The 27,502-nt window shown below is 43.0% G+C and overlaps 1 protein-coding gene across 1 annotated transcript in view; it reads left to right on the top strand.

The window, feature by feature from the left end:
- Nucleotides 1-27,502, top strand: part of sbf2 (SET binding factor 2) — a 665,078-nt gene that overhangs the window by 360,557 nt on the left and 277,019 nt on the right. Inside the window, exons 13-14 of the mRNA XM_041196757.1 lie at nt 8,028-8,126; nt 13,250-13,454. Coding sequence (XP_041052691.1) covers nt 8,028-8,126; nt 13,250-13,454 — 304 coding nt within the window. The remainder of the gene's footprint in view (nt 1-8,027; nt 8,127-13,249; nt 13,455-27,502) is intronic.

Below are 27,502 nucleotides of genomic sequence, written 5' to 3'. Positions count from 1 at the left end.
CAGGCATCCCTGCTGTTTGTGGGACCGTCTGTGCACATGTTGGCTACTGCTTCTGTCTACGTAGCAACAGTGACTATGCTTGAAAAGTAATTCGTTGGCTGTGAAGTGCTTTAGGAAATCCTGAGGATGTGATAGGTGATATAAACATTTAATTTCCATATATTTGCATACACTGGATTAGAGGAAGTGAGACCAGCTGAGCTCATGCGGTGCCCAGATACAGTATTGGATTCTTACACTATTCTACTGTATGGTTAGCTGACAAAATAAAGTTAACAGCACTTTCTTGAATGCAGATTTTTTTTTCTTAACTAACCATTCAAACCATATGGGCTTCAAAATGCCTGTGTTACGAAGGGTCCAAATTAGAAATTTGGGCCATGTCCATTGATTTTTGGATGTCTGCTGTATAAACAATCTATCACATGATAACACATGAAGATGACATCACCTTTGCTAAATTCGAGGACTTCCACAACTTCATTTCTCCTTCTGAATGTGTGCCACTATTTAAAGGGCATAATTTTCCAGCAGATGCTCAGCTAGGTCAAAATACTTTTATGAAGGGGAACTTCTGAAGTGGAGACTTTTGGTCTGATTATGGGTTTGACTGCAAGTTTTGGAAAAACGAAATTCACCTAGGAAGCATTCATTCACATTCTGCGATATTCCATGGAGACTATTATATTTAAAAACAATTATGGAGCTGTTCTTTGAAGGTGGCAAAATAGCCTTCCTATTGGAAGTCTCATTTTACATTATTTCCCTGGCAGAAGAGGATTGGGGAAGATGAGAGAAACCCCACACTCTCCAACACTGCCCATCCTGCGGAACGTATTAATCCAGATATACTTCAGAAAGCTATGCTGCACTCATGAAGTTTTAAAGGAGCTCTACTCATTACTGCAGCCAAATCTGCAATCACGGTTCACAACACATCATGGCAGAGAATGACTGTGATCATAGCTCTCAATGTGTCTACCACAAATTCAATTTAGGGAGCCACAGGGTACTTTTTCCAGATAAGCCAATTCTCTGAATATTCCTCTATAATTCCTCAAAAATGCTGTCTTGTGCCAGGGCAGCTCAGTTTATACAATTTTACAACAGTCCAAAACGATGACCAAGTACCATAATATTTCCAAGAGCTGCTGAATTTCAGAGGAATGTGGATCATACTTATGGCACACTTGTGGCAATGTGTTCCCTCAATACATGTTCCCCCAAACTTGCCACACCCCTAGCTAAGCTGTTGCTAGTACACCAACAACATTGGCATCTACCCGGAAATGTGGAAAGTTGCTCAGGTATGTCCTCTACACGAAAAGCAGGACAAATCCAATCCGGCCAATTACCGCCCCATCAGTCGACTCTTGATCATCAGTAAAGTGATGTAAGGGGTCATTAACAATGCTATCAAGTGGCACTTGCTTAGCAATAACCTGCTCACTGAGGTCCAGCTTGGGTTCTGCCAGGGTCACTCAGCTTCTGACCTCATTACAGTCTTGGTTCAAACATGCACAAAAGAGTTGAACTCCAGAGGTGAGGTGAGAGTGACTGCCCTTGACATCAAGGCAGCATTGACCGAGTGTGGCATCAAGGAGCCCTAGCAAATCTGAAAGCAATGGGAATCGGAAAACCCTCTGCTGGTTGCAGTCACACCTAGAACAAAGGAAGATGGTTGTGGTTGCTGGAGGTCAGTCATCTGAGTTCCAGGGCATCACTGTAGGAGTTCCTCAGGGTAGTGTCCTAGGCCCAACCATCTTCAGCTGCATCATCAATGACCTTCCTTCCATCATAAGGTTAGAAGTGGGGATGTTAACTGATGATTGCAGCATGTTCAACACCAGTCGCGACTCCTCAGATACTGAAGCAGTCAATGTCCAAATCCAGCAAGACCTAGACAACATCCAGGCTTGGGCTGACAAGTGGGAAGTAATATTCACGCCACACAAGTGCCAGGCAATGACCATCTCCACCAAGAGAGAATCTAAGCATCGCCCTTCGACACTCAATGGCATTACCATCACTGAATCTTCCACTATCAACAACTTGGGGGTTCCCATTGACCAGAAACTGAACTGGACTAGCCATATAAATGCTGTGGCTACAAGAGGAGGCGAGAGGTTGGGAATTCTGCAGAGAGTAGCTCACCTACTGACTCCTCAAAGCCGCCTGCCATCTACAAGGCACGTATCAGGAGTGTGATGGAATACTCTCCACTGGATGAGTGCAGCTCCAACAACACTCAAGAAGCTTGACACCATCCAGGACAAAGCAACCTACTTGATTGGCACCCCATCCAAAAACATTCACTCCCTCCACCACTGACAAACCTTGGCCCTGCAGAAACTCACCAAGGCTCCTTAGGCAGCACCTTCCAAATCCATGATCACTACCATCTTGAAGGACAAGGGCAGCGGACACACAGGAACAGCACCACCTGGAAGTTCCCCTCTATGCCACTCACCATCCTGACTTGGAAATATATTGTTGTTCCTTCATTGTCACTGGATCAAAATCCTGGAACTCTTTCCCTAAAAACACTGTGGGTGTATCAGCACCACGTGGACTCAAGAAAGCAGCTCACCACCAGCTTGTTGTGGGCAATTGAGGATGGAAAATTAATGCTGGCCTAGCCAACAATGCCCAAATCCTGTAAATGAATAAAAAAAAAGACATGAACTGCAAGCTCTTCCACTCCCTAAATGTACATGCCCTTTGTGACAGGGAGCTTCTTGTATACGAATAGTTGGGAGCTTTTACTTTCAACCAGTGCCTTACGTGGAATTATAAGGAATATACACTCCTGAAACCATTTGATGCGAACAGTCCATTTAGCATAAGTTCTCTACTTTTCAATTCTACCCTCCAGAAAAAAAAACGTAGTTCTTGATTTGCTTTTGTTGTGGACTTATTTACCTGCTAGACAATTTTTGTGTTCTGTGTATTTGTACTCTCCTTTGCTCCTAGATTCTTATTTTCCAAGTAATATGTGACCTCCTTATTTTATCTTATCAGAATGTAAAACTGTACCTCACACTTATGTTGAAACTTATTTTTAATCACATACCTGTGCTGTAAGTTTATTAATGTCATCTTGTAATTTGGAATTGTCCACAAACTTAGAAATTATGTTTTTGATTTCAAAGTCTAAACTGTTAACGTAAATTGTAAATAATAATGGTCCCCTCAATGATCCTTATTGGGACTCACCCCTTCAACCGCTCTGAATAGCTACCCTTTATCCCTCCCTTTTCTCTGTTTTCTGTCTTACAGACAGCTAGTTATCCATCTTGCTGTTTGCCCTCTGAACCTGCATGCTCTGATCTTATCCACGTTTCTATTATGTGATACCTTTTCAAAGAACTTTTTGAAATCTAGATACATTACACTTACCTACTATGTTATCATTGTCTACTCTCTCTTACCTCTTCAAAGAATTCTCTTCAAGCAAGCTCTCTCTGTTAAAATCAATGTTGACTGTTATATTTTTTGATTTCTGAATGTTTCTCCATTTTCTCCTTTAGTGGGGATTCAGTTTTTCCTACTATCCATTTTAAGCTGACTTGTCTATCGTTCCTTGGACATGACTTAGCTCTACCTCGCGGAGGCTGAGTGTCAACTTGCAGACACTTCCTCCTACCTCTCCCTGGACCATGACCCCACCTCTGAACATCAAGCCATTGTTTCCAGGACTATCACTGACCTCATCTCCTCTGGAGATCTTCCTCCCACAACTTCCAACCTGATAGTCGCCCAACCTCGGATGGCCCGCTTCTACCTCCTACCCATAATCCACAAACAGAACTGTTCTGGTAGACCGATTGTGTCAGCCTGTTCCTGCCCACGGAACTCATTTCTTGTTATCTTGACTCCCTTCTCTCTCCCCTTGACCAGTCCCTTCCCACCTACATCTGTGATTCCTCTGACACTTTACATCACGTCAACAATTTCCAGTTCCCTGGCCCCAACCGCTTCCTCTTCACCATGGACGTCCAATCCCTCTACACCTCCATCCCCCACCAGGATGGTCTGAGGGCCCTTAGCTTCTTCCTCGAACAGAGGCCCGAACAATCCCCATCCACCACTACTCTCCTCCGCCTGGTTGAACTTGATCTCATGCTGAACAATTTCTCCTTTAACTCCTTTCACTTCCTCCAAATAAAAGGTGTGGCTATGGGTACCCGCATGGGCCCCAGCTTTGCCTGTCTCTTTATGGGGTATGTGGAACATTCTTTGTTCCAGTCTTACTCTGGCCCCCTCCCACAACTCTTTCTCCGGTACATCGATGATTACATCGGTGCTGCTTCATGCTCTCGTTGGGACTTGGAAAAATTTATTAATTTTGCTTCCAATCTCCACCCCTCCATCATTTTCACATGGTCCATCTCTGACACTTCACTTCCCTTCCTTGACCTCTCTGTCTCAATTTCTGGTGATAGACTGTCCACCAATATCCGTTACAAGCCTACCGACTCCCACAGCTACCTCGACTACAGCTCCTCATACCCCGCTTCCTGTAAGGACTCCATCCCATTCTCTCAGTTCCTTCGCCTCCATTGCATCTGTTCTGATGATGCCACTTTCAAAAACAGTTCCTCTGACATGTCCTCCTTCTTCCTTAACCGAGGTTTTCCACCCACGGTCGTTGGCAGGGCCCTCAACCGTGTCCAGCCCATCTCCCGCGCATCCGCCCTCATGCCTTCTCCTCCCTCCCCGAAACATGATAGGGTCCCCCTTGTCCTCACTTATCACCCCACCAACCTCCGCATTCAAAGGATCATCCTCCGTCATTTCTGCCAACTCCAGCATGATGCCACCACCAAACACATCTTCCCCTCACCCCCCTGGCGGCATTCTGTAGGGATCGTTCCCTCCGGGACACCCTGGTCCACTCATCCATCACCCCCTACTCCTCAACCCCTACCTATGGCACCTCCTCATGCCCACGCAAAAGATGCAACATCTGCCCCTTCACTTCCTCTCTCCTCACTGTCCAAGGGCCCAAACACTCCTTTCAAGTGAAGCAGCATTTCACTTGCATTTCCCCCAACTTAGTCTAATGCATTCGTTGCTCCCAATGCGGTCTCCTCTACATTGGAGAGACCAAACATAAACTGGGCGACCGCTTTGCAGAACACCTGCGGTCTGTCCGGAAGAATGACCCAAACCTCCCCGTCGCTTGCCATTTTAACACTCCACCCTGCTCTCTTGCCCACATGTCTGTCCTTGGCTTGCTGCATTGTTCCAGTGAAGCCCAACGCAAACTGGAGGAACAGCACCTCATCTTCCGACTAGGCACTTTATAGCCTTCCAGACTGAATATTGAATTCAACAACTTTAGATCTTGAACTCCCTCCTCCATCCCCACCCCCTTTCCATTTCTTCCCCCTTCCTTTTGTTTTTTCCAATAATTGATATAGATTTTTCTTTTCCCACCTATTTCCATTATTTTTAAATCTTGTATGCCGGGCTAGTCTTTCCACCCCACCCCCACTAGAGCTATACCTTGAGTGCCCTGCCATCCATTCTTAATTAGCACATTCGTTTAGATAATATTACCACCTTCAACACTTCTTTGTTCCATTGTCTGTGACATCTTTTGATTATCTGCTCCTATCACTGCTTGCTTGTCCCTACAACCACACCACCCACCCCCCACTTCTCTCTCTCTCTCCCTCTCTCTCCTCTCCACCACCCCCCCCCCCCCCCCACCCCACCTCCTTAAACCAGCTTATATTTCACCCCTCTTCTAACATTCAAAAAAAAGAAAAACAGAATTACCTGGAAAAACTCAGCAGGTCTGGCAGCATCGGCGGAGAATAAAAGAGTTGACGTTTCGAGTCCTCATGACCCTTCGACAGAACTTGAGTTCGAGTCCAAGAAAGAGTTGAAATATAAGCTGGTTTAAGGTGTGTGTGTGGGGGGCGGAGAGAGAGAGAGAGAGGTGGGGGGGGGCGGTGTGGTTGTAGGGACAAACAAGCAGTGATAGAAGCAGATCATCAAAAGATGTCAACAACAATGGTACAAAAGAACACATAGTGTTAAAGTTGGTGATATTATTTAAACGAATGTGCTAATTAAGAATGGATGGTAGGGCACTCAAGGTATAGCTCTAGTGGGAGTGTTTTTTTTTTAAATAATGGAAATAGGTGGGAAAAGGATAATTTATTGGAAAAAAAAAGGAAGGGGGAAACAGAAAGGGGGTGGGGATGGGGGAGGGAGCTCACGACCTAAAGTTGTTGAATTCAATATTCAGTCTGGAAGGCTGTAAAGTGCCTAGTCGGAAGATGAGGTGTTGTTCCTCCAGTTTGCATTGGGCTTCACTGGAACAATGCAGCAAGCCAAGGACAGACATGTGGGCAAGAGAGCAGGGTGGAGTGTTAAAATGGCAAGCGACAGGGAGGTTTGGGTCATTCTTGTGGACAGACCGCAGGTGTTCTGCAAAGCGGTCGCCCAGTTTACGTTTGGTCTTTCCAATGTAGAGGAGACCACATTGGGAGCAACGAATGCAGTAGACTAAGTTGGGGGAAATGCAAGTGAAATGCTGCTTCACTTGAAAGGAGTGTTTGGGTCTCACATTCAATCAGTTCTGTTGAAGGGTCATGAGGACTCGAAATGTCAACTCTTTTCTTCTCCGTCGATGCTGCTAGACCTGCTGAGTTTTTCCAGGTAATTCTGTTTTTGTTTTGAATTTCCAGTATCCGCAATTTTTTTGTTTTTATGACTTAGCTCTAGTTCAACACGGGACATTTGCAGGATTCAGTTGACATTTGAGTGAAGAGGGATACCCACTACTCCTACTAATCATGTTGCTACTTCACAGAACTACCAGTGCTGCAGATAAGTGCTACAGTGAAAAGTGCCACATGAAGACAAGGCATTGGAATGGTTAAACAGAGTCAGGAGCTCTTTGCATTACGCACCCAGCTCCATCTCTCAAATTGTGGTAGCGTGTTGTGTGCTTGGTAACCTTGTGGTCTCGAAATGACTGCTAGTAGATGCCTAGAGGAACCCAGAGGGGCTTATGATGATACTGCTAATTGTAAGGATCAAGCCTGTGAAGAACAGGAAACAGGTGCAGAGGCTAATGCAACAATGTAGATGAGAAATGGACTTATTCAAGAGACTTTCACAGATGCACAGAAGAATATTTTTTGGAATTTACAAGCCATCAGATATCCTGTCATACCCTGCTTTCTGGTCTAAGTAAAATGCCCCTTACAGCTATCCATAACATTGTAAACCTGAGTTTAAGCATCAACTTATTAGCTGCTCCTTGCAGTCAAATGTTCCTATGATTTATTATAATGGCTTGCTAAAATATCACTTTATTCACCATGCATGTCCCTTGTAATTATGCAACTTTGCAGCTTTTTTTCTGCACTATTCTGATTCTTTTACATGCCACCTGAGGCCTGAGATTTAAGCAGCTGCTTTGAAATAATTTGAGCTTCTTAAGATAACATTGATTCTTCTGTCAGCATCCCTCGGAATGTCTGAGAGTGGACCCAGGACAGGACTGATTATTGTCATGGGCCCCTGGGTGGCCTGATCCTGAAGTTAAAGGCTTTTGCAGGGAGCTGATGGAGTGTCCCTCTGTCTGTCATGTTGAGAGAAGGAGCTTTTTTTATTTAGAATCCACTTATACCGTACTGGAAACCAAGTTCTCGCTACCAGCGTTCAGTAGGAGAATGGATCTCACAGAATCAGGATTTTCTCTCCGACTCTTGAACATTGGTTGTGCCCTGCGCTGTAGACCTTGGATTTCCATTGAATTTTCATAGGAACAACCAGATTTTTAAAATTTCATTTTTAAAAATGTGCATTTTTCTAGTAATAAGCTGGAATTTGATTAATTCATAAGTTAATGGTTAAAGCTTTTTGGAGCATCCAAAGTCTGTTAGAAATTGTTGAGGGAAACATTTCACTTTTAAAATATACACAGCGATATTTATTCTTAATCAGTTGCAGTGTTTCTTCATTGTGGGGTATAAATTGTTATGGTTTTTACTCTTTTATAGTTGGTTGCTTTTGATGTGGAAAGAATCAAAACTGAGGAGGGAACTCCACCAAAAATGTTAAAACACATACGAGAGCTTGCAGAACAGCTGTTCAAGAATGTAAGTTTCTTTGTAAACTAGATCTCTTAGTTTTTAACAATAATGTACTTAACTGTGCATTGTGAAAATGTAAATAACGTTGCTAACCAAATATGGTGGTTGAGCATGCTAAATGTACCAAATCCTAAAGTATTATCATGGCATCATTATATCACATCTGAGAATAATTCATGTTAATGACACTTGCAACTAAAATAACACATTGACTTTCACAGGTTCATGACAGTTTTAATATTAAACCTATCCATCTGTTTCACTTGATGTTCAGTTTTCTTTCAAATGACGTGAACCTGTATTGTTGTTAACATTTATTCCTGACTTTGCCAAAGCAGTATGAAAGATTTTTCAGTGCACTGTAACTATGTGACAGTTTGGTATCTTCAATATGGAATTAAATATATTTAGAATCTGTGCAAGTTTTTCCATACAGATCAGATCTCAGTGTTGGCAGTAGTTTGCAGTGACTTAAACTTAACCCTAGAGCCCACAGTGTATATGTGAAAGAACAGCATTTGAGGGGAAATTGGGTGATAAAGACTCAGTACATCAGAACAGTATTTTGAAATGCTGTCCTTTTACCATTGGAAGCCCATGTTCATGCCCATGAGAAAGAAAAATAGTGACTTAAAATCTGGATTATTCTTTGGCCAAAAATGATGTCAGGTTAAATAAGACCTGGAAATTGAGTTACCTCAACTGGAATAGCCCTTTTGCTGATGTAAAAAAAAATGTCATGTATTCCTGGGGAAGCAAGAGGTCCTGATATCTACTGATGCATATTGGCTACAGCCTTCGATTTATAAAGGCACATTTTGCAAATGGGGAAACCCAACTGTTGCACCGACTTCCCCCCAAAAAAACAAGTCAGATGTCATTCTGCCACTCTTCTGTTGGTCTTGGCAGCAAATTTACGCATTCATGTATTTGTATTATTCAGATGACTACAAGTGAGATCAGTGATTTATTTTTAATTATTTACTGAGTATTTTTAGATATGATCTTTACTGTACATTACCTCATAGGAGCAAGGTTTCAAAGCACCTGAAGAAAAGGTGGTAGTGAAATATTTTTTTGAATGTCCAAAAGCTACTGATAGAATTCATTGCTGTGAGATCAGAGCATAGGCCTGCCTGTAGATCTCCAGGTCAATGATAACACTCGAACAAAGGAGCCATGTGAATAGAAAACACCACTGCAGCTTCAGCAGGATGGTCAGCTCTTTAAAGGTGCAGAATGAACATTATTAGAAAAAAAATGTCTGGTAACAAAACAGCTAGCAACAACTGGCAAAGTTTCACTTGATTCCATGAGCATAAGTGGGTATGACCAAATGTTCAGAATTAAGGCACAATAACCAATGTCCTGTGAGCCTTGGCTAGGTTCATAGCCATATATCCTAAACTATATGCAATAGTCAGTGGACAATGTTTGTTGCTTTTGAGGTAAAATCAGAACAACTTAAGTGTATATAGAATTCCAAAATCTGTTACTACCTTTAAAGCTTTTTGGATTCAGATCCATAGGTCTTGCTGCTGCAGGATGCATAACTGCTGTACTTCCATTTCCCTAATAATAGGTTCAGTGAGGGAGTCTCTAAATTCAGGAGAGGAATTTAGAAACCAGTTGCAATTGTTAACTGATGAGAAACGAGTGAAGGAATTAACGTGACCACTTCAATATTACTCCACAAGACTAATTCCCCCCTCTGCGCCCATAACCCCTTTGCCTTGCGTGAATAGATTGAAGAAGAAATCCTGAATGGTTTGCTGTGCTCAATAAAAGGGATATTGATTCTTATTTCCCACCTTAAAGCATTGTGCAGTGAGATGTACATATGATCCATTAGAGAACAAGTATGAAAGAAATAAAGGATGACTTTAAATGGAATACATTTTTAAATTATTATTCTTTAACGACTGCAGCAGACTTCAGTACCAATATAAAGAGAGAAGCAATGGCCTTCTGTCCTTCTATATTATTAACTCAGTGGGAAAAAAATCCACTTCTTTATATAAAATAGTTTTATGAAAGATGATTTCACATGCAAAATGTAATTTTTTAAATATTTAATCAATTGGAAATGTTGTAAAGGCTATACATTTGGTTGATAAATTTAAATTTTGAGCAATTCTTTTGAAAGTTTGTAGGAATAAAGGAGGCAACAAAGGCAGGGAGAGGTGAGGCCATCAAGGGACTTGAAATCAAGGATATGAATTTTAAAATGAACAAACCAAAAGCTAATGTACGTCAATAAGCACAGGGGTGATTGGTGAATTGGACAGTGCAAATTAGAAGGATTCAGGTAGCACATTTTTGGATGAGCTCATGCTTATGTCGGGTGGAAGATGGGAAGTCAGCTAGAAGAGCATTGGGATAGTCAAGTCTAGACCATAGCAAAGCCATGGATCAGAGTTTCAACAGGTGATAAGCTGAAGCAGAGGCAGAGTTGGGGGATGTTGCAGAGGTGAAAGTAGTTGGCCTAGGTAATGCAGTGGATATGTGGTTGGAAACTCATTTTGGTGTGAAATACAACACCAAGGTGGGTAGAGTGTGGTTCCGCCTCAGACAGTTGCTGGAGAACAGAGTTTGTGATGGGATCTGAAGGTGCATTAAATATGTGTTACAGAAAGACAGCTGGCAGTTGGCTGTCAGTTCCGGTCTGCTAAAGCCTCAGTTTTAAAATTCATATCCTTGATTTCAAGCCCCTTGATGGCCTCACCTCTCCCTACCTCTTTTGCCCACTCTAATCCTGCCAACCTTTAAGACCCCTGCTCTCTTCCAACTCTAGCCTTTTGTGCATCCTCAATTTTAATCACTCCAACATGAGCCCCTGTGCCTGCAGCAATCTAAGTCTTGAGCTCTGGAATACCATTGCCTGTTGCCCCTGTGAAGCCACTTCGGATGTTTTACTACATTAAAGACACTATATAAATGAAAGTTGTCGTTGTTGAAAACAGTAGGTTTTTTTTTATTTATTTATAATGATCGCTGAAATTGAGGCCAGGTGAATTCATGAGGCTGCAATTTTTCTTCCACGTCTGAAGCTGGTATAGAATTATCTGGAATTTCTTTAGGCTCGTCCAAAGTGTAAGAGGCAGTTTGACATTACTTGAATTTTTGTGGAATACAAGCAATTGTGGTGCAAATACCTTTCATCATGATGGGGGGAGAAAACAAACCTTTAGACCTGTTAGTATAGATGAAGTTTCATATTTATTTTGTTATTACTTTAAATGTATATATTTTTTCCTTCTCCTCCATCCCATCAATGCACGCATATTTTCTTCTCTAATCTTCAGTAGGCCCCATTGCTGCTTCCTATAGCAGGGATACTGGAACTGCCTGAATCTCAAACTTCTCTCTGTCTGCCATCAGACTCACTCTGCCAATAGGAAGTGCATTTAACTTAAATGAGAATTGACACAACCTAGACCAGAACTAGAGATAAGCTCAATTGAACACCAAGGCTGGAATTTAAATTTGCTGTTACGTTTAGTAATCTAATAAACAAAACAACAATCAATTTAATGGGCAGCTTAGTCATTTTTTAGGGAAGGTAATATGTTCCTTCTTTGAGTTATTGGTCAGTTAATTAAATGGTAGACTCTGCGAATTGGACCTTTTTTTAAGTACATCGTACGCTCAAACTTATTTTTCTCACTAAAAGACAATATACATTAGGCAGTAATTATATTGAAAAGAAATTAAGTTTTATGGTTGAATCATTTGGAATCTGAGCTACCTTTCAATGTTTGTTTGTTCAACCTCGACATAAAGTACAATATTGCTGTACTCTTCTTTGGGACAAAATAAATTGCCTGAGAAGTTCTTCTCCTTAAGAAATTTGTTGCACAGTGCCCTCTTTTTGTCCTGTAACCTATCCCCAATCCATATAAAATCTTCTAAATAATGAGTAACAATCGTATTCAAGACATGTTATTTTGTGATTTCTAGTGATACCTTTGCTGCAAGTCATGGAATATCGCAGTTCATAGTTCAAAAAATAATCCTTAATTATCCTTTGAAAAGTTAGTAAAGCAACACTTTCACATGATCGCATTTTTGTGACACCAAGTTGTCCTTCAGTCTTAACCTACTGAGGCTTGCTTCAACTGGCTCAGTTCGAGTTGATTTATTCTTGGTCTCCTGTTAATTTCATTTTTTGATTTATCTGGGGTAGATTTATCCATTGTCGGATACCGACAATCCTGCTAACAATGTCTTCAGACATTGCCCAACTTTTAGAGTTTACAGATTTAGAAAAAAGGATTAATGTAACTCTTGTGGTCAGTACAGTCATACAATGAACAGAAGAAGTAGGAGCAGGAATAGGCCATTTGGCCCTGCAAGCCTGCTCAGCCATTCAACTAGATCATTCTCTCAATATCCCCGTATCCCTTAATTCCCTTAGTACCCCAAATATCTATTGACCTCTGTCTTTGTTATACTCAAATAGAGAGTATTCACACTATCTCCTCTCTTCTTCCATTCTAGCCATTAAAAATGTGGTGAAAAGCTGAAGCCCCAGAATTGCTGAGGAATGCCTCTGGTTACATCTGTCCAACAAGAAAATGTTCCCTTTACCCCTATTTGGTGTCTCCTACCTTTCCATATCACAATGTTAACTCCAATTCTGTATGTTCTCATTTTTGTTCATTTCTTTATCAAATACCTTCGGAAAGTCCTTTTATACAGCAGCCATTGGGCTTCCCCATCCATCATGTTAACGACTCTTTCAAAACTTTGATGAGATAAATCAGACATAAGTTATCCTTCATAAATCCATGCTGATCTCTTTCATCAAGCAACTGTCAGTGGTAGTAGCATTCCAAAGGGCTGTTCAATCAAGGTAGCAATGCCTTGATGAATGTTGGCAAATTACTCCCTGCATGTAGCTTCCTTCAAACAACTTCAAGTAAAACCTTCCAAGTGTTGGCTCAAGAGTTATCTAAAATGTGATCTTTACCCTTCCTGGTTTGGCCTGCATTACTATGAGGTACGATAAGGGGATAGACTTTGCAGTTTAATTCCACATGGTGATCTCCTCTACACTGTCTATAGATGCAGTTCATAATGACTGAAACTTAATTATCTGTTTTTCCATTTGAAAAAATTTGCTGTAGGAAAATCCAAATCCACACATGGCTTTTCAGAAAGTGCCTAAACCAACTGAAGGTTCACATATGAGGGTGCATGTACTTCCGTTTCCCAGGATAAATGAAGATAAAGTACAGGCTCTTCTCCAAGAAGGTCTCTCCAAGCACCTTAATTCACCACCTGCTGTTCGGGTTGAGAAAAAGTGCATTGTGCCTGCTGGCCCACCGGTTGGTGCGTATCAATATTTTGCCTCAAGGCTAGCCTTGAACTTCTGGTAGCACATTTATCATGATTAAAATAATTGTGTTCATGAGTACTCTGGAAATCAAGTTGTCAAGATATAAAAGAATTCTGTAGGATGTGATATGTGTTTTCCTTTATCCTGTTTATTTTGCTTCTGTTGTTTGTTTGATACACATGTTTTATGGATGATTTAATGCAGCTATAGTTATGCCTAATACGAATAGTAACTGGCACTGTTCATGTGGGCTGCGTAAAAGTGCTCCCTATGCTTTTGATATTACCTGTAATTTTTAAAGTAGAAAAATAGTAAAATAACACAATTCTAAGCATAAACTATTAATATTTATTTAAAGGTATATGCTCTTTTTAATTCCAACCACCCTGCCCCCACATTCTTCCCCCTAACAACCCAAACACAAAAGAAATTTGTGGTTGGTGAGGTTGGAGAATTAAACAGATTTCTGTCTGCACTCATTGTTCTTTCTAAGCACTCCAGGTCAGGTATAGCACAGGTTAAATGCAGTTCAGAGCTTTCCCTGGACTCCCAACAATGTATCGTCAACACAATGTCTGAAAATCACCACTCCTGCACTATTTTAATCTTTCTAATTTCCACACTGCAATTATCAATCTCTGACATTATTCATTTAGTTCCATGTTGTGGTCAGTTTTTGTTCCCTGTGAACTTCTGTCCTTTGGATGTTACTGCCAAAACTAACACTGGAGTTTTCCATTTAATCTGTCCAGGTTGTATTCAAACTGAACTCGTAGAAATTTGAGTCATATTCTGTTTTTGTTTTGTTTGGATGTGTTTTTGTAGTTTGTTTATTCCCACACGGTATTTCACACGATAAGAAAATACCCTTAAATAAAAATGTCTGACTAATGTTGCTTTGGCACCAGGTGATGCAGAGCAGCAGCTTATTTTGGTGGTGGGTGGAAGTTTCCTCCTTCCTTTTGCTTGAAATTTGATCTTAGTTTGCACTGTATCTGATGACTTAACTGAGAATGACTGGTTGTCATCTAGAGAAGACATAAGTTCATATATTAATGGAAATTAGGATTTAAATCCAACTTTGCTCTTTTTAGACCATGTTCTAACCAACTATTCCTCTTAGTTCTCTATTTAAAAATTCTAACAGCTCCATATAAAGTCCATCCCGTTTCTTAACTGCTAAGTATTCTGCAAATGAATATCCTGGAATGTGTGCCAATCATGCTTATGTCAGTATAATTTAAACATGTATATTTATGCATTCAAATTTTGCTTAAAATATTATCATCTGATACACTCAGCATGAAAACTTCACAGGTATGGAATTTGTTACGATCCGTTTAGGGGCAGTTAACATTTAAAGAGAAATCTGAACACCTCGTTTTAACTAATAGAACTGTGTCACAAGATTTCACTTTTTTTTAAACAAAACACAAACTTTATTGTAAATAGAACAAATTGCACAAAGCCAATATGAGTAAGTTAACACTATAGCTTATAACTACATATGTTATACATTAAGGCTTACTTTTCACTCCTCTGCCCTCCCCCAAGGATTTTCTTATCAGACTATCAATCTGAAAGTTGTTTACTTCTGTAGGGACCACCTTAAACTAAATAGTGGGCAGAAGGAATCACTTGAGAGGATATATGGTAAATCAAAGGGATACAATGAGGTGATAGAGCAAAGCAGCAATCTTTTCTTATTCATTCATGGGATGTGGGCTTTGCTGAATGGGCCAGCATTTTTGCCCATCCCTAGTTGCCCTTGAGAAGGTGGTGGTAGGCTGCCTTCTTGAACTGCTGCAGTCCATGTGGTGTAAGTGCACCCACAGTGCTGTCAGGAAGGGAATTCCAGGATTTTGACCCAGTGACAGTGAAGGAGCGGCGATATATTTCCAAGTCAGGATAGTGAGTGACTTGGAGTGGAACTTCTAGGCAATGGTGTCCCATCGATCTGCTGCCCTTGTCCTTCTAGATAATAGTAGTCGTGGGTTTGGAAGGTGCTGTCTAAGGAGCCTTGGTGAGTACCTGCAGTGCATCTTGTAGATGGTACACACTGCTGCTACTGTACATCAGTGGTGGAGGGAGTGAATGTTTGTGGATGTGGTGCCAATCTAGCGGACTGCTTTGTCCTGGATGGTGTCAAGCTTTCTGAGTATTGCGGGAGCTACACTCATCCAGGCAAGTGGAGAGTATTCCATCACACTCCTGACTTGTGCATTGTAGATGGTGGACAGGCTTTGGGGAGTCAGGAGGTGAGTAACTCGTTGCAGGATTACTAGCCTCTGGCCTGCTGTTGTAGCCACAGTATTTATATGGCCAGTCTTTTGTCCCTGCTTGAACCAAGGCTGTAATGAGATCAGGAGCTGAGTGGCCCTGGTGGAACCCAAACTGGGTATCAGTGAGCAGGTTATTGCCAAGCAAGTGCCGTTTGATAGCACTGTTGATGACCTCTTCCATTACTTTGCTGATGATGGAGAGTAGACTGATAGGGATTGACCAGATTGGATTTGTCCTGCTTTTTTGTGTACAGGATGTACCTGGGCAATTTTCCACATAGTCGGGTAGATGCCAGTGTTGCAGCCATGCTCCGTCCATAGCCAAGCTGTTCCAGTAAGTTCTGCAGCACAAGTCTTCAGTACTTTTGCCAGAATTTTGTCAGACCCCATAGCCTTTGCACTATCCAGTGCCTTCAGCCGTTTCTTGATATCATGTGGAGTGAATTGAATTGGCTGAAGACTGGTATCTGTGATGCTGGGGACCACCGGTGGAGGCCAAGATGGATCATCCACTCAGCACTTATGGCTGAAGATTGTAGCAAATGCTTCAGCCCTATCTTTTGCACTGCTGTGCTGGGCTCCTCCATCATTGATGACGGGGATATTTGTGGAGCCTCCGCCTCCAGTGAGTTATTTAATTTAATTGTCCACCACTATTCACAATTGGATGTGGCAGGACTGCAGAGCTTAGATCTGATCCATTGGTTGTGGGATCACTTAGCTCTTTCTATGTCTTGCTGCTTATGCTGATTGGTATGAAAGTAGTCCTGTTTTATAGTTTCACCAGGTTCATACCTCATTTTTAGGCATGCTTGGTGCTGCTTTTGGCATGCCCTCCTGTGCTGTTCATTGAATCAGGGTTGATCCCCTGGCTTGATGGTAATGGTAGAATGGGGGATATGCCAGGACATGAGGTTACAGATTGTGGTTGAGTACCATTCTTCTGCTGATGGCCCTTAGCGCCTCATGGATGCCCAGTGTTGAGTTGCTATATCTGTTTGAAATATCTCACATTTCACACAGTGGTAGTGCCACACAACACATTGGAGGGTATCCTCAATGTGAAGGCAGGACTTCATCTCTGCAACGACTGTGCAGTGGTCACTCCTACTGACACTGCCATGGACAGCTGTATTTGTGATAGGCAGGTTGGTGAGGATGAGGTCAAGTATGGTTTTCCCTCTTGGTTCTCTCACCACCAGCCGCAGACCCAGTCTTAGCAGCTATTTCCTTTAGAACTCGGCCAGCTTGGTCAGTAGTGGTGTACCGAGCCACTCTTGGTATTGGACTTTGAAATCCCCCATCCAGAATACATTCTGCGCCCTTGCCACTCTCAGTGCTTCCTCCAAGTGATGTTCAACATGGAGGAGCACTGATTCATCAGCTGAGGGAGGGCAGCACATGGTAATCAGCTGGAGGTTTCCTTGCCCATGTTTGACCTAATTGCCATGAGGCTTCATGGTGTCCAGAGCCGATGATGAGGACTCCTAAGGCAACTCCCTCCCATATACCACTGTGCTGCCATCTTTGCTGAGTCTGTCTGCTGGTGGGACAGAACATACCCAGGGATGTTGATGGTGGCATCTGGGACGTTAGATTTGGGTGGTGATAACCAGAGTGTGGCAGGAAGGGACAGAGTATAGAAACTTGCACTAGTACTTTAGGCAAAAATGGTAAAAAGACACAGTTAAAGGCTTTGTATCTGAATGCATGCAGCATTTGTAATAAAATGGATGAATTGTTATCACAGATAGAGATAATTACTTATGACCTGATAGCTATTTCAGAGAAATGGTTTGCAAGGTAAATATTGAAGGGTATTTGACATTTCAAAAAGGTGGTGGGGTACATCCGTTATTTAAGAATGTCATTAGAACAGTAGCCAGAAGTAGCCTTAGTTCAGAAGAACAAGTTTGGGTCGCGATATGAAATAGAAAAGCTAAGAGGTCACTTGTGGGAGTAGCTTATAGGCCCCCTAAGTTACACAGTAGAACAGAATAAAAAAGGAAGAAATAAATGGGGCAGGTAGGAAAGGTACCGCAATAATCATGGGTGACTTTAATTTACATGGAGATTGGGCAAATCAGATTGGCAAAGGCACTTGGAAAATAAGTTCATAGAGTGTATTCAGGATAATTTCTTAGAGCAGCATATTCCAGAGCCAACCAAGGAGCAGCAGATTGGCTATAATCTTCCAAAATTCCTTAGATTCTGGAAGGGTTCCTGCAGATTGAAAAATAGCAAATGTAACACCTTTATTCAAGAAAAGTGTGAGACAGAAAGCAGGAAACTATATGTCAGTTAGCCTAACATCTGTCGTAGCGAAATTGCTAGAATCCATTATTAAGGAGGTGATAGCAGGATACTTAGAAAATAATAATGGGATCAGGCAAAGTCAACATGGTTTTGTGAGAGGAAAATCATGTTTAACTAATTTATTACCGTTCTTTCATAACATTACAAGCAAGGTGGATAAAGGGGATCCTCTAGGTCTAATTGGATTTCCAAAAGGCATTTGATAAGGTTCCGCATCAGAGGTTACTGCAAAAGATAAGAGCACATGGTGTAGGGAGTAACATATAGCATAGATAAAAGATTGGTTAGCTAACAGGAAGCAGAGAGAAGGGAAAAATACCCTTTTTCAGTTGGCAAGATGTGACAAGTAAAGTGCTGCAGGGATCAGTGCTGGTGCCTGAATTATTTACAGACTATATCAATGACTTGGATGAACGGACTGAATGTATGGTAGCTACATTTGCAGATGACACCAAAATAGGTAGGAACGTAAGTTGTAAAGAGGAAGTAAAGAGTCGATAATGGGATAAATGTGTTAAGTGAGTGGGCAGAAATTTGGCAGATAGAGTATAACGTAGGAAAATGTGAACTTGTCCATTTTGGCCGGAGGAATAAAAAATTAGTATACTATTTAAATTAGGAGGGATTTCAGAACTTGCTGGTACAGAGCTGGGTGTCCTGGTACGTGAATCACATAAGGTTAGTATGCAAGTACAGCAAGTGATTAAGAAGGCACGTGGAATGTTAGTGTTAATTGCAAGGGGAATGGAATATGGAAATAAGGATGCTTTACTGCAGCTGTACAGGGCCTTGGTGAGACCACATCTGGAGTACTGTGTACAATTTTGTTTTTCTTATTTGAAAAAGCTATAACTGCATCTGAGGCAGTTCAGAGAGGGCTCACTCAACTAACTCTTGGGATGAAGTGGGTATCTTATCAGTAAAGGTTGAGCATGTTGGGCCTATATCCATTGGAATTTAGAAGAATGAGAGGTGATCTATTGAAACATATAAGATCCTGAGGGGATCTAATGGGATGGATACTGGGAGGATGTTTCCACTTGTGGGGAGACCAGGGCCCGGACTTGCTTCCACTGTTCGGGTTCACCAAGTTGGGAGATTTCTCTGCTTGGTGAACCTGATCTTTAAAAATGTCTGTCCACAGCTCGGATTTTTGGTCAGGGAGTTTGGGCTAGAACAGGTGTCGGGACGGGCAACCCCGCAATGAATGCACAAGCTGCCAAGTGCGGAGGCGGGATGGGTACGAGGCCTGCCTATTTTCTCTGGTACTGTGTTTAATTACATTTTTTAAAATCGTAAGACAAAAACCACCCCTCCAACCCTCAACCTTCTCACCTTCCTATACACTCCTTATGCCCCATCCATGCCAACCAATGCCCCCCACTCTCCTCATGGCCTCTATAACCCCTGTGCCAACTTCATCCACCCACTATGACCCCCATACCCAGCATGCCAGCTTACTGCTCCTCTATCCATCCCTCATGGTTCTCATTTTCGTATGCCAACTTACTGCCAACTCATTGCCAACTCATGATAAGCCATGCCCCCCAACCACCACCCTTTGTCCTTAACCCCTCCATGCCACCTCACCTTCTATCCTTGGACAGTTCCTTGGCAGCTTTTACACTTCCTGGATAACTTTTGACAGCTTTGACATTTCCTGGATACAATTGACACTTCCTGGATACACTTGACGCTTCCTGTATAGCCTTGGCAGTTTTGGCACTTCCTGAATGGCTTTGGCAGGTTTGACACTTCCCAGACAGCATTGACAGAGTTGACATTTCCTGGATATCTTTGACAGCTTTGACAGGTTTCACACTTCCTTGACAGCTTTGACAGCTGGACAGCTCTTGAACAGTTCCTTGACAGAACATAAAAACATAAGAAATAGGAACAGTAGACCATATGGCCCCTTGAGCCTGCTCCGCCATTCAATAAGATCGACAAGATCTTCCTGTGTTTCGATTTCCACATTCCCATCTACAACCGATAACTTTTTATTCCCTTGCCTAACAAAAATCTATCTACATCTGCCTTAAAAATATTCAATGACCCTGCCTCCATTGCCTTCCAAAGTTGCACAACCCTCAGAGAAAAAATTACTTGGCATCGCTGGCCTAAAAGGGCGACCCCTAATTTTAAAACAGTGCCCCCTAGTTCTGGACTCACCCACAAGAATAAACATCCTTTCGACGTCCACCTTCTCAAGGCCGTTCAGGAATCAAATCACCCCTCACTCTTCTAAACTCCGTGGAAACAAGCCCAGTCTGTCCAACCTTTCCTCATAAGACAACCCACTCATTCCAGGTATCAATCCAGTAAACCTCCTCTGAATGCTTCCAATGTATTTACATCCTTCCTTAAATAAGGAGACCAAAACTGCACACAATATTCGAGATGTGGTCTCACCAATACCCTGTATAACTGAAGTATAATGCCCTTACTTCTATGTTCAATTGCTCTCGTAATAAAGGATAGCATTCCATTAGCCTTCTTAATTACTTACTGTACCTGCATGCTAACTTTTTGTGACTTGTACTGGAACACCTAGATCCCTCTGCACCTCAGAATTATGCAGCTGTTCTCCATTTGAGTAATACTCTGCTCTTTTGTTCTTCCTGCCAAAGTGAACAACTTCACATTTTCCCTCATTAAACTCCATTTGCCAGATCTTTGCCCACTCACCCAACCTATTTATTTCCATCTGCAACCTCCTCATGTCCTCTTCACAACATACTTTGCTACCTATCTTTGTGTTGTTGTGGAGTATTTTAAACCACCACTCGACTCAGGGCCTTTCACTCAAACGTCAAGCAGCTTTTATTTTTACACTGGTTAGGGAGACAATCTCTACTGGTAAACCAGGAGACATCTCCAATGATAGAGTTTCAAGCAGTTAATGTATTATTCTGTGGAACTTCAGTTTTCCAACTGAAGCTCTATCCCTCATGTTTTAAATCCACCCAGGATTACAGGTATCTCCAGGACATACAACATTCCTCAGACTGCTGTTCTCGCCGCATCCTGAGATCCACGCTCAGTGCCATGCACCACCATATTAACACACTTGACCTCTCCCTCCAGCAGCATCGACTCATCCTATCTCAAAGCTGTCCTTGTCTCCAGTTTTATTTTTTCTCTGTCTCATCGGACGCCTTAACAAGAAAGTATTCCGCTTCCTTTCAGATGCCAAGGGACGCAAGCTTCAACAACCTATTGATACCAATGCATATCCAGGACCATCCACCCCTTCCTATCCCTCTGACCCCATCCTGTCTTCTAATCCCAGACCTTGCTGTGTATTTACTATACCCTCTGACCTTCTCCTTTCTGATGCTGAACGTTCTGTACTCAGCAAAGGATTCAGTTTCATACTCTTATGCCCTCATCTCAATGAATTTTGGGCTCAGCACGATGCTGAACTCTTCTTCTGCCACCTTCGTCTCCATGCTCACTTCTTTGGCAGGAGTCCTCCCCTCATTCCATGGATCCGTTCACCCGCCTCCAGTATTCTCCCTCCACCTGGACCCTTCCCCTGGCCTCTTACCTGCTCTTGATCTTTTCATTGAGAACTGTCAGCATGACATTGGCCGTCTCAATTTCTCTGTACCTCTCACTCATTCTAACCTGTCTCCTCCTGAACTTGTTGCACTCTGTTCTGTTAGGTCCAACCCTGACTTTGTTATCAATCCTGCTGACAAGGGTGGTTCTGTTGTTGTCTGGCATACTGACCTCTACCTCGCAGAGGCTGAGCGCCAACTCTCAGACACTTCACCTATCTCCCCCGGACCATTCCCCCACCACACAGCATCAAGCTGTTGTTTCCAGGACTGTCACTGACCTCAACTTCTCTGGAGATCTTCCCTCCACAGCTTCCAATCTCATAGTCTCCCAACCCTAGACAGCCCGCTTCCACCTCCTTCCCAAAATCCACAAACAAGACTGTCCCGGTAGCCGGTAGACTGATCATGTCAGCCTGTTCCTGCTCCACAGAACTCATTTCTTCTTATCTTGACTCCGTTCTCTCTCCCCTTGTCCAGTCTCTTTCCACCTACATCTGTGATTCCTCTGATGCCTTACGTCATATCAACAATTTCCAGTTCCCTGGCCCTAACTGCCTCCCCTTCACCATGGATGTCTAATCCCTCTACACCTCCACCCCTCACCAGGATGGTCTGAGGGCTCTCCACTTCTTCCTTGAGCAGAAGCCCGAACAATTCCCATCCACCACCACTCTGCCCTGTCTGGCTGAACTTGTTCTCTCACTGATCAATTTCTCCTTAAACTTGTCTCACTTCCTCCAAATAAAAGGCATGGCTCTGGGTACCCCATGGGGTTCCAGTTATGCCTGTCTCCTAAAGGGGCATGTGGAACATTCCTTGTTCCAGTCCTACTCAGGCCCCCTCCCCACAATTATTTTTTCGGTATATCGATGACTGTTTCGGTGCCGCTTCATGCTTTCATCTGGACCTGGATAAACGTATCAATTTTGCATCCAATTTCCGCCCCTCTATCACCTTCATATGGTCCCTCTCTGACACTTCCCTTCCCTTCCTTGACCTCTCTGTCTCCATTTCTGGCGATAGACTGTCCACCAATATTCATTACAAGTCCACCGACTCCACAGGTACCTCAACTACACTTCCTCATACCCTGCTTCCTCTAAGGACTCCATTCTCTCAGTTCCTTTACCTCTGTCACATCTGTTCTGATGACGCCCCTTTCCAAAACGGCACTTCTGACATGTCTTCCTTCATCCTTAACCCAGGTTCTCCCCCCCTCATTGTGGTTGACAGGGCCCATCTCCCATGCCTCTGTCCTCACACCTTCCTCTCCCTCCCAGAACCATGACAGGGCCCCCCCTTTTCACCCCACCAGCCTCTGCATTCAAAGGATCATCCACGACATTTCTGCCAACTCCAGCATGATGCCACCACCAAACAAATCATCCCCCCCCCCCCCCCCCGCTCAGCATTCGGTAGGGACCGTTCCCTCTGGGACACCCTTGTCCACTCCTCTGTCACCCCAATGCCTCATTTCCTTCCCATGAAATTGCAGGGGGTGTAATCGCTCCCCTTTACCTCCTCACCGTCCAAGGGCCCAAACGCTCCTTTCAAGTGAAGCAGTACTTCACTTGCACCCCCTTCAATTCATCTGCTGCTCCCAATGTGATCTGCTCTACATCGGGGGAACCAAATGCAGACTGGGTGACCACTTTGTGGAACACCTGCGGCCTGTCTGCAAGCATGACCCAGACCTTCCGGTCACTTGCCATTTCAACACACTATCCTGCTCTCATGCCCACATGTCCGCCCTTGGCCTGCTACAATGTTCCAGTGAAACCCGACACACACTATAGGAATAGCACCTCATCTTCCGATTAGGCACTTAGCCTTCTGGACTTAACATTGAGTTCAGCAACTTCAGACCACGAACTCTCTCCTTCATCCTCAACCCCTTTTTTTAATCCCCTTTTTTCTACATTCATTTGTTTTTATCCACTTACTTTTACTTTTATTCATTTACCCGTGGTTTTATGACCTTTTTTATCCCCCTTCCATCCCAATTTCTATCCCTTTTTTCCCCACCACCGCACCCCTCCCCCAACTCCATCCCGTTTCTACAGGGTTACCTGTTACTTATTCCAGATTGTTCTTTAATACAGTGCTACCCTTGTTCTGCTATTATTACATTCTGCTTTCTTACCTTTATGTCACTATCAGCACCTTTTTTTAGCACTAACCACTACCACTAACACTCCCTTTGTCCTTTAGCTCATGACATCTTTGTCAATCCCTCCTCTGTCCCCACCAATCGCTGGCCTTCTATCCAGCTCCACCTACACCACTCCCCTTAAACTGTCTAAATTTCATTACATTTCCACTTCTCTTCAGCTCTGAAGAAGAGCCATATAGACTAGAAATGTTAACTCTTTCTGTCCACGGATTCTGCCAGCTCTGCTGAGTTTTTCCAGCGTTTCCTGTTTTTGTTTCAGATTTACTGCATTCGCAGTATTTTGCTTTCATATACTATTCTAATTGTGTTACAATCACAGTGCTGTCTACAACAGAACTGATATTATTAAAAGGACTGGAATGTAGGACATCACAACAATGGCACAGGATAACCACCCTCATGTAATCTAATTAAGAAATGGAGGAGGCCGTTGTCACAACCAAATGGCTCAAGACAATGTCCATTCATCCCTGTCAAGGAAGGAGAGAAACCTTTTACATAAAGATTAACATTGGAGCCAGGGGCAGCTCAGCTTGGTAGGATCCATTGTTTTCAGATGTGGAAATAACATCAGCACTGAGCAAGTCTGTCCAGAACAGACCTGTTGGATCAAAGTGGGTGCTAAGCACCAGTCAGCCAGCAGGATGTCCTCGGGATGTGATTATGATATTGTTTACTGAAGCAAACTGTGTGACTCGCATGTCTGCAATAAAGTTGCTTTGTTGCTTTTGCACTTAATAAGCTTAGCGATCGGGAATCATTTAACCCCATAATTGCTGTACGGCTCGAAAGCCGCACTTCAGGCCCCCCTTTGGTACTTGGCTATGCTGCCCAAGTAAACAAACTTAATCCTATACAAAAACAGAATTACCAGGAAAAACTCAGCAGGTCTGGCAGCGTCGGCCGAGAAGAAAAGAGTTGACGTTTCGAGTCCTCATGACCCTTCAACAGAATTAGGTGAATCCAAGGAAGGGGTGAAATTTAAGGTGTGTTTGTGTGTGTGTGTGTGGTGGGGGGAGAGAAGTGGAGGGGGGTGGTGTGGTTGTAGGAACAAGCAAGCAGTGATAGAAGCAGATCATCATAAGATGTCAAAGACAACAGAACAAAAGAACGTATAGGTGTTGAAGTTGGCGATATTATCTAAACGAATGTGCTAATTAAGAATGGATGGTAGGGCACTCAAGGTATAGCTCTAGTGGGGGTGGGGGGAGCATAAAAGATTTAAAAATATTTAAAAATAATGGAAATAGGTGGGAAAAGAAAAATCTATATAATTTATTGGAAAAAACAAAAAGAAGGGGGGAAGAAATAGAAAGGGGCTGGGGATGGAGGAGGGAGTTCAAGACCTAAAGTTGTTGAATTCAATATTCAGTCCGGAAGGCTGTAAAGTGCCTAGTCGGAAGATGAGGTGTTGTTCCTCCAGTTTGCGATGGGCTTCACTGGAACAATGCAGCAAGCCAAAGACAGACATGTGGGCAAGAAAGCAGGGTGGAGTGTTAAAATGGCAAGCGACAGGAAGGTTTGGGTCATTCTTGCGGACAGACCGCAGGTGTTCTGCAAAGCGGTCACCCAGTTTACGTTTGGTCTCTCCAAACCACTCCTCCATCACCCCCTACTCCTCAACCCCCACCTATGGCACCACCCCGTGCCCACGCAAAAGATGTAATACCTGCCCCTTCACTTCCTCTCTCCTCACCGTCCAAGGGCCCAAACACTCCTTTCAAGTGCAGCAGCATTTCACTTGCATTTCCCCCAACTTAGTCTACTGTATTCGCTGCTCCCAATGTGGTGGAATGCATCATGCCCTCTAAACCTCGTTGCATCTGTGGCATAAGCTGCCTTATTGATTATATCCTTTGTTAGTCTTTCATACAATTTCTTAATACCGTCAAATTCTCCACAATGCCTAGGCCATTGTAACATTGTTAGGTTCGGCAATACCGGTACAATTTCATGTTTTACATTGTGATACAGTTGCTCATTGTCCGTAAATAATACCAGTCAGTTTAGTGGACCTGGAGTCAGTTCTGGGCACTGTAACGGTGCCGTCCTCATTGTTGATATCGTTGATATAGCATGGTTGACGCTGTGGGTACTCTCATTGTTATCGGGGGTGGTGCATCACGGCATACAATAGTCCATCTTATAACCCCGCCCTCTTAGCCCAAGACATATCCTCCCCCTCCTTGGTCTCGTACATGCTGCTGTCATGTGCATCTCATCATACTGGTAGCATTAGTCATTTTACATGGCCCACATGGTGTTGAACTCAAGCTTACCCATGCACCGTTATACATATAATGCCCTTTCTCCTGTTTTTCACACTCATAAGTGGTTGACAAGGTGAAACCCGTTTTAGAGTCATCTTTGGGGGATCTCAATCTGCATTCCATTTCTTCCCGTTCTTTTGTCGTGAGAATTGTTCCGATTGTCAGACTCGTCAAAATTAATGCTTTCATAGTGGCCATACTGTTTGGGGCTAAGCATAACCCTGGCCATCACCAGTCGGCTAGCCAGTTCTGTAAAACAAAATCAGTTAAAACTTTATTCAGTAAAGAGTCGACACACACATGATAGGCTATACAGCTTCCTCTTTGGTCACGCCAGATCCACAGTTCCTTGGTCTTGCGGATCAGTAAAACGTTTTATTGCGACCAATGTTTCCATCTCCCTTTCCCTTTCATGTCCACACAAGCGCATGTATCGCTGGTCATCATCACCTATCCACTTAGGAGCGAATCCTACCCATTCGGGGACCACCCGTATATATACCCTCTCCTCTACCTTGAGCACTGGTTAATTATTGCCCTTATTCTTCCTTTCCTGATCTTGGATGTCTTATTGTGCTCTCACCTTCTGTATTAACTCACATAATTGGTTACCTAATTGTTGTACATAGCTCCTAATATGGTCCCTTACTGGATCTAGTTCTAGTTCCTTGCTACCAGTCGGTATTCCTTCTGGTAGTCACATAGCATGTCCGATCATAGTTCAAATGGGGTCAGTCAAGTTGTCCAGTTGGGTGTTGCTCATAGATGTGTGAGTATACATGGAAGGACATCTACCCATCCTTCTCCTGTTTCTGCAATAGCTTTTGCCAGAGTGTTTTTTAAAGTTCTATTCAATCGCTCGACCATACCTGAGCTTTGTGGGTGATATGGGACATGGAATCTCTGTTGGACTCCTAACAATTTACAGTCTTCCTTCATAACCTTCCCTTATAAAGTGAGTATCTTGGTCTGAATTTATCAGTAAGGGAATTCCCCAGTGGGGAATTATTTCCTATGCCGGTATTTGGGCTCCCGTCCTAGCACTGCAGTCTCAGGTGGGAAGCACTTCTGCCCACCTGGTAAATTGATCGATTACTACTAAGCAGTATTTCTTGTCCCTATTATTAGGCAGGGGTCTGGTAAAATCTATTTTTCCCATAGGCCTTTAGGCCTTGGTTGGTGGGCCATTTTAGCTTTGATTGGCTTTCTGGGGTGTACCATCCGCATGTTATGCATCGCTGACAGTGTTTGGACACACCTCTCCCCATTCCGTTCCACCACCAATCCTTTGTTAGCCCATCATACATTGCCTGGCACGCACTGTGGTCAGGGCTGTGATAGATTTCTAATAGATTTGTTTGGATACAATTTGCGGCCGTTCCCTGTGAATCTTTCCTCCATACCCCATCATTTCCTCTAACTGCTCCTTTCTTA

The sequence above is a fragment of the Carcharodon carcharias genome, chromosome 10 (genome assembly GCF_017639515.1).
Source record: "Carcharodon carcharias isolate sCarCar2 chromosome 10, sCarCar2.pri, whole genome shotgun sequence".
In the NCBI taxonomy this organism is placed as follows: Eukaryota; Metazoa; Chordata; class Chondrichthyes; order Lamniformes; family Lamnidae; genus Carcharodon; species Carcharodon carcharias.
The sequence above is the reverse complement of the archived record's forward strand: the minus strand, read 5'-3'. Positions and strand labels throughout refer to the sequence as shown.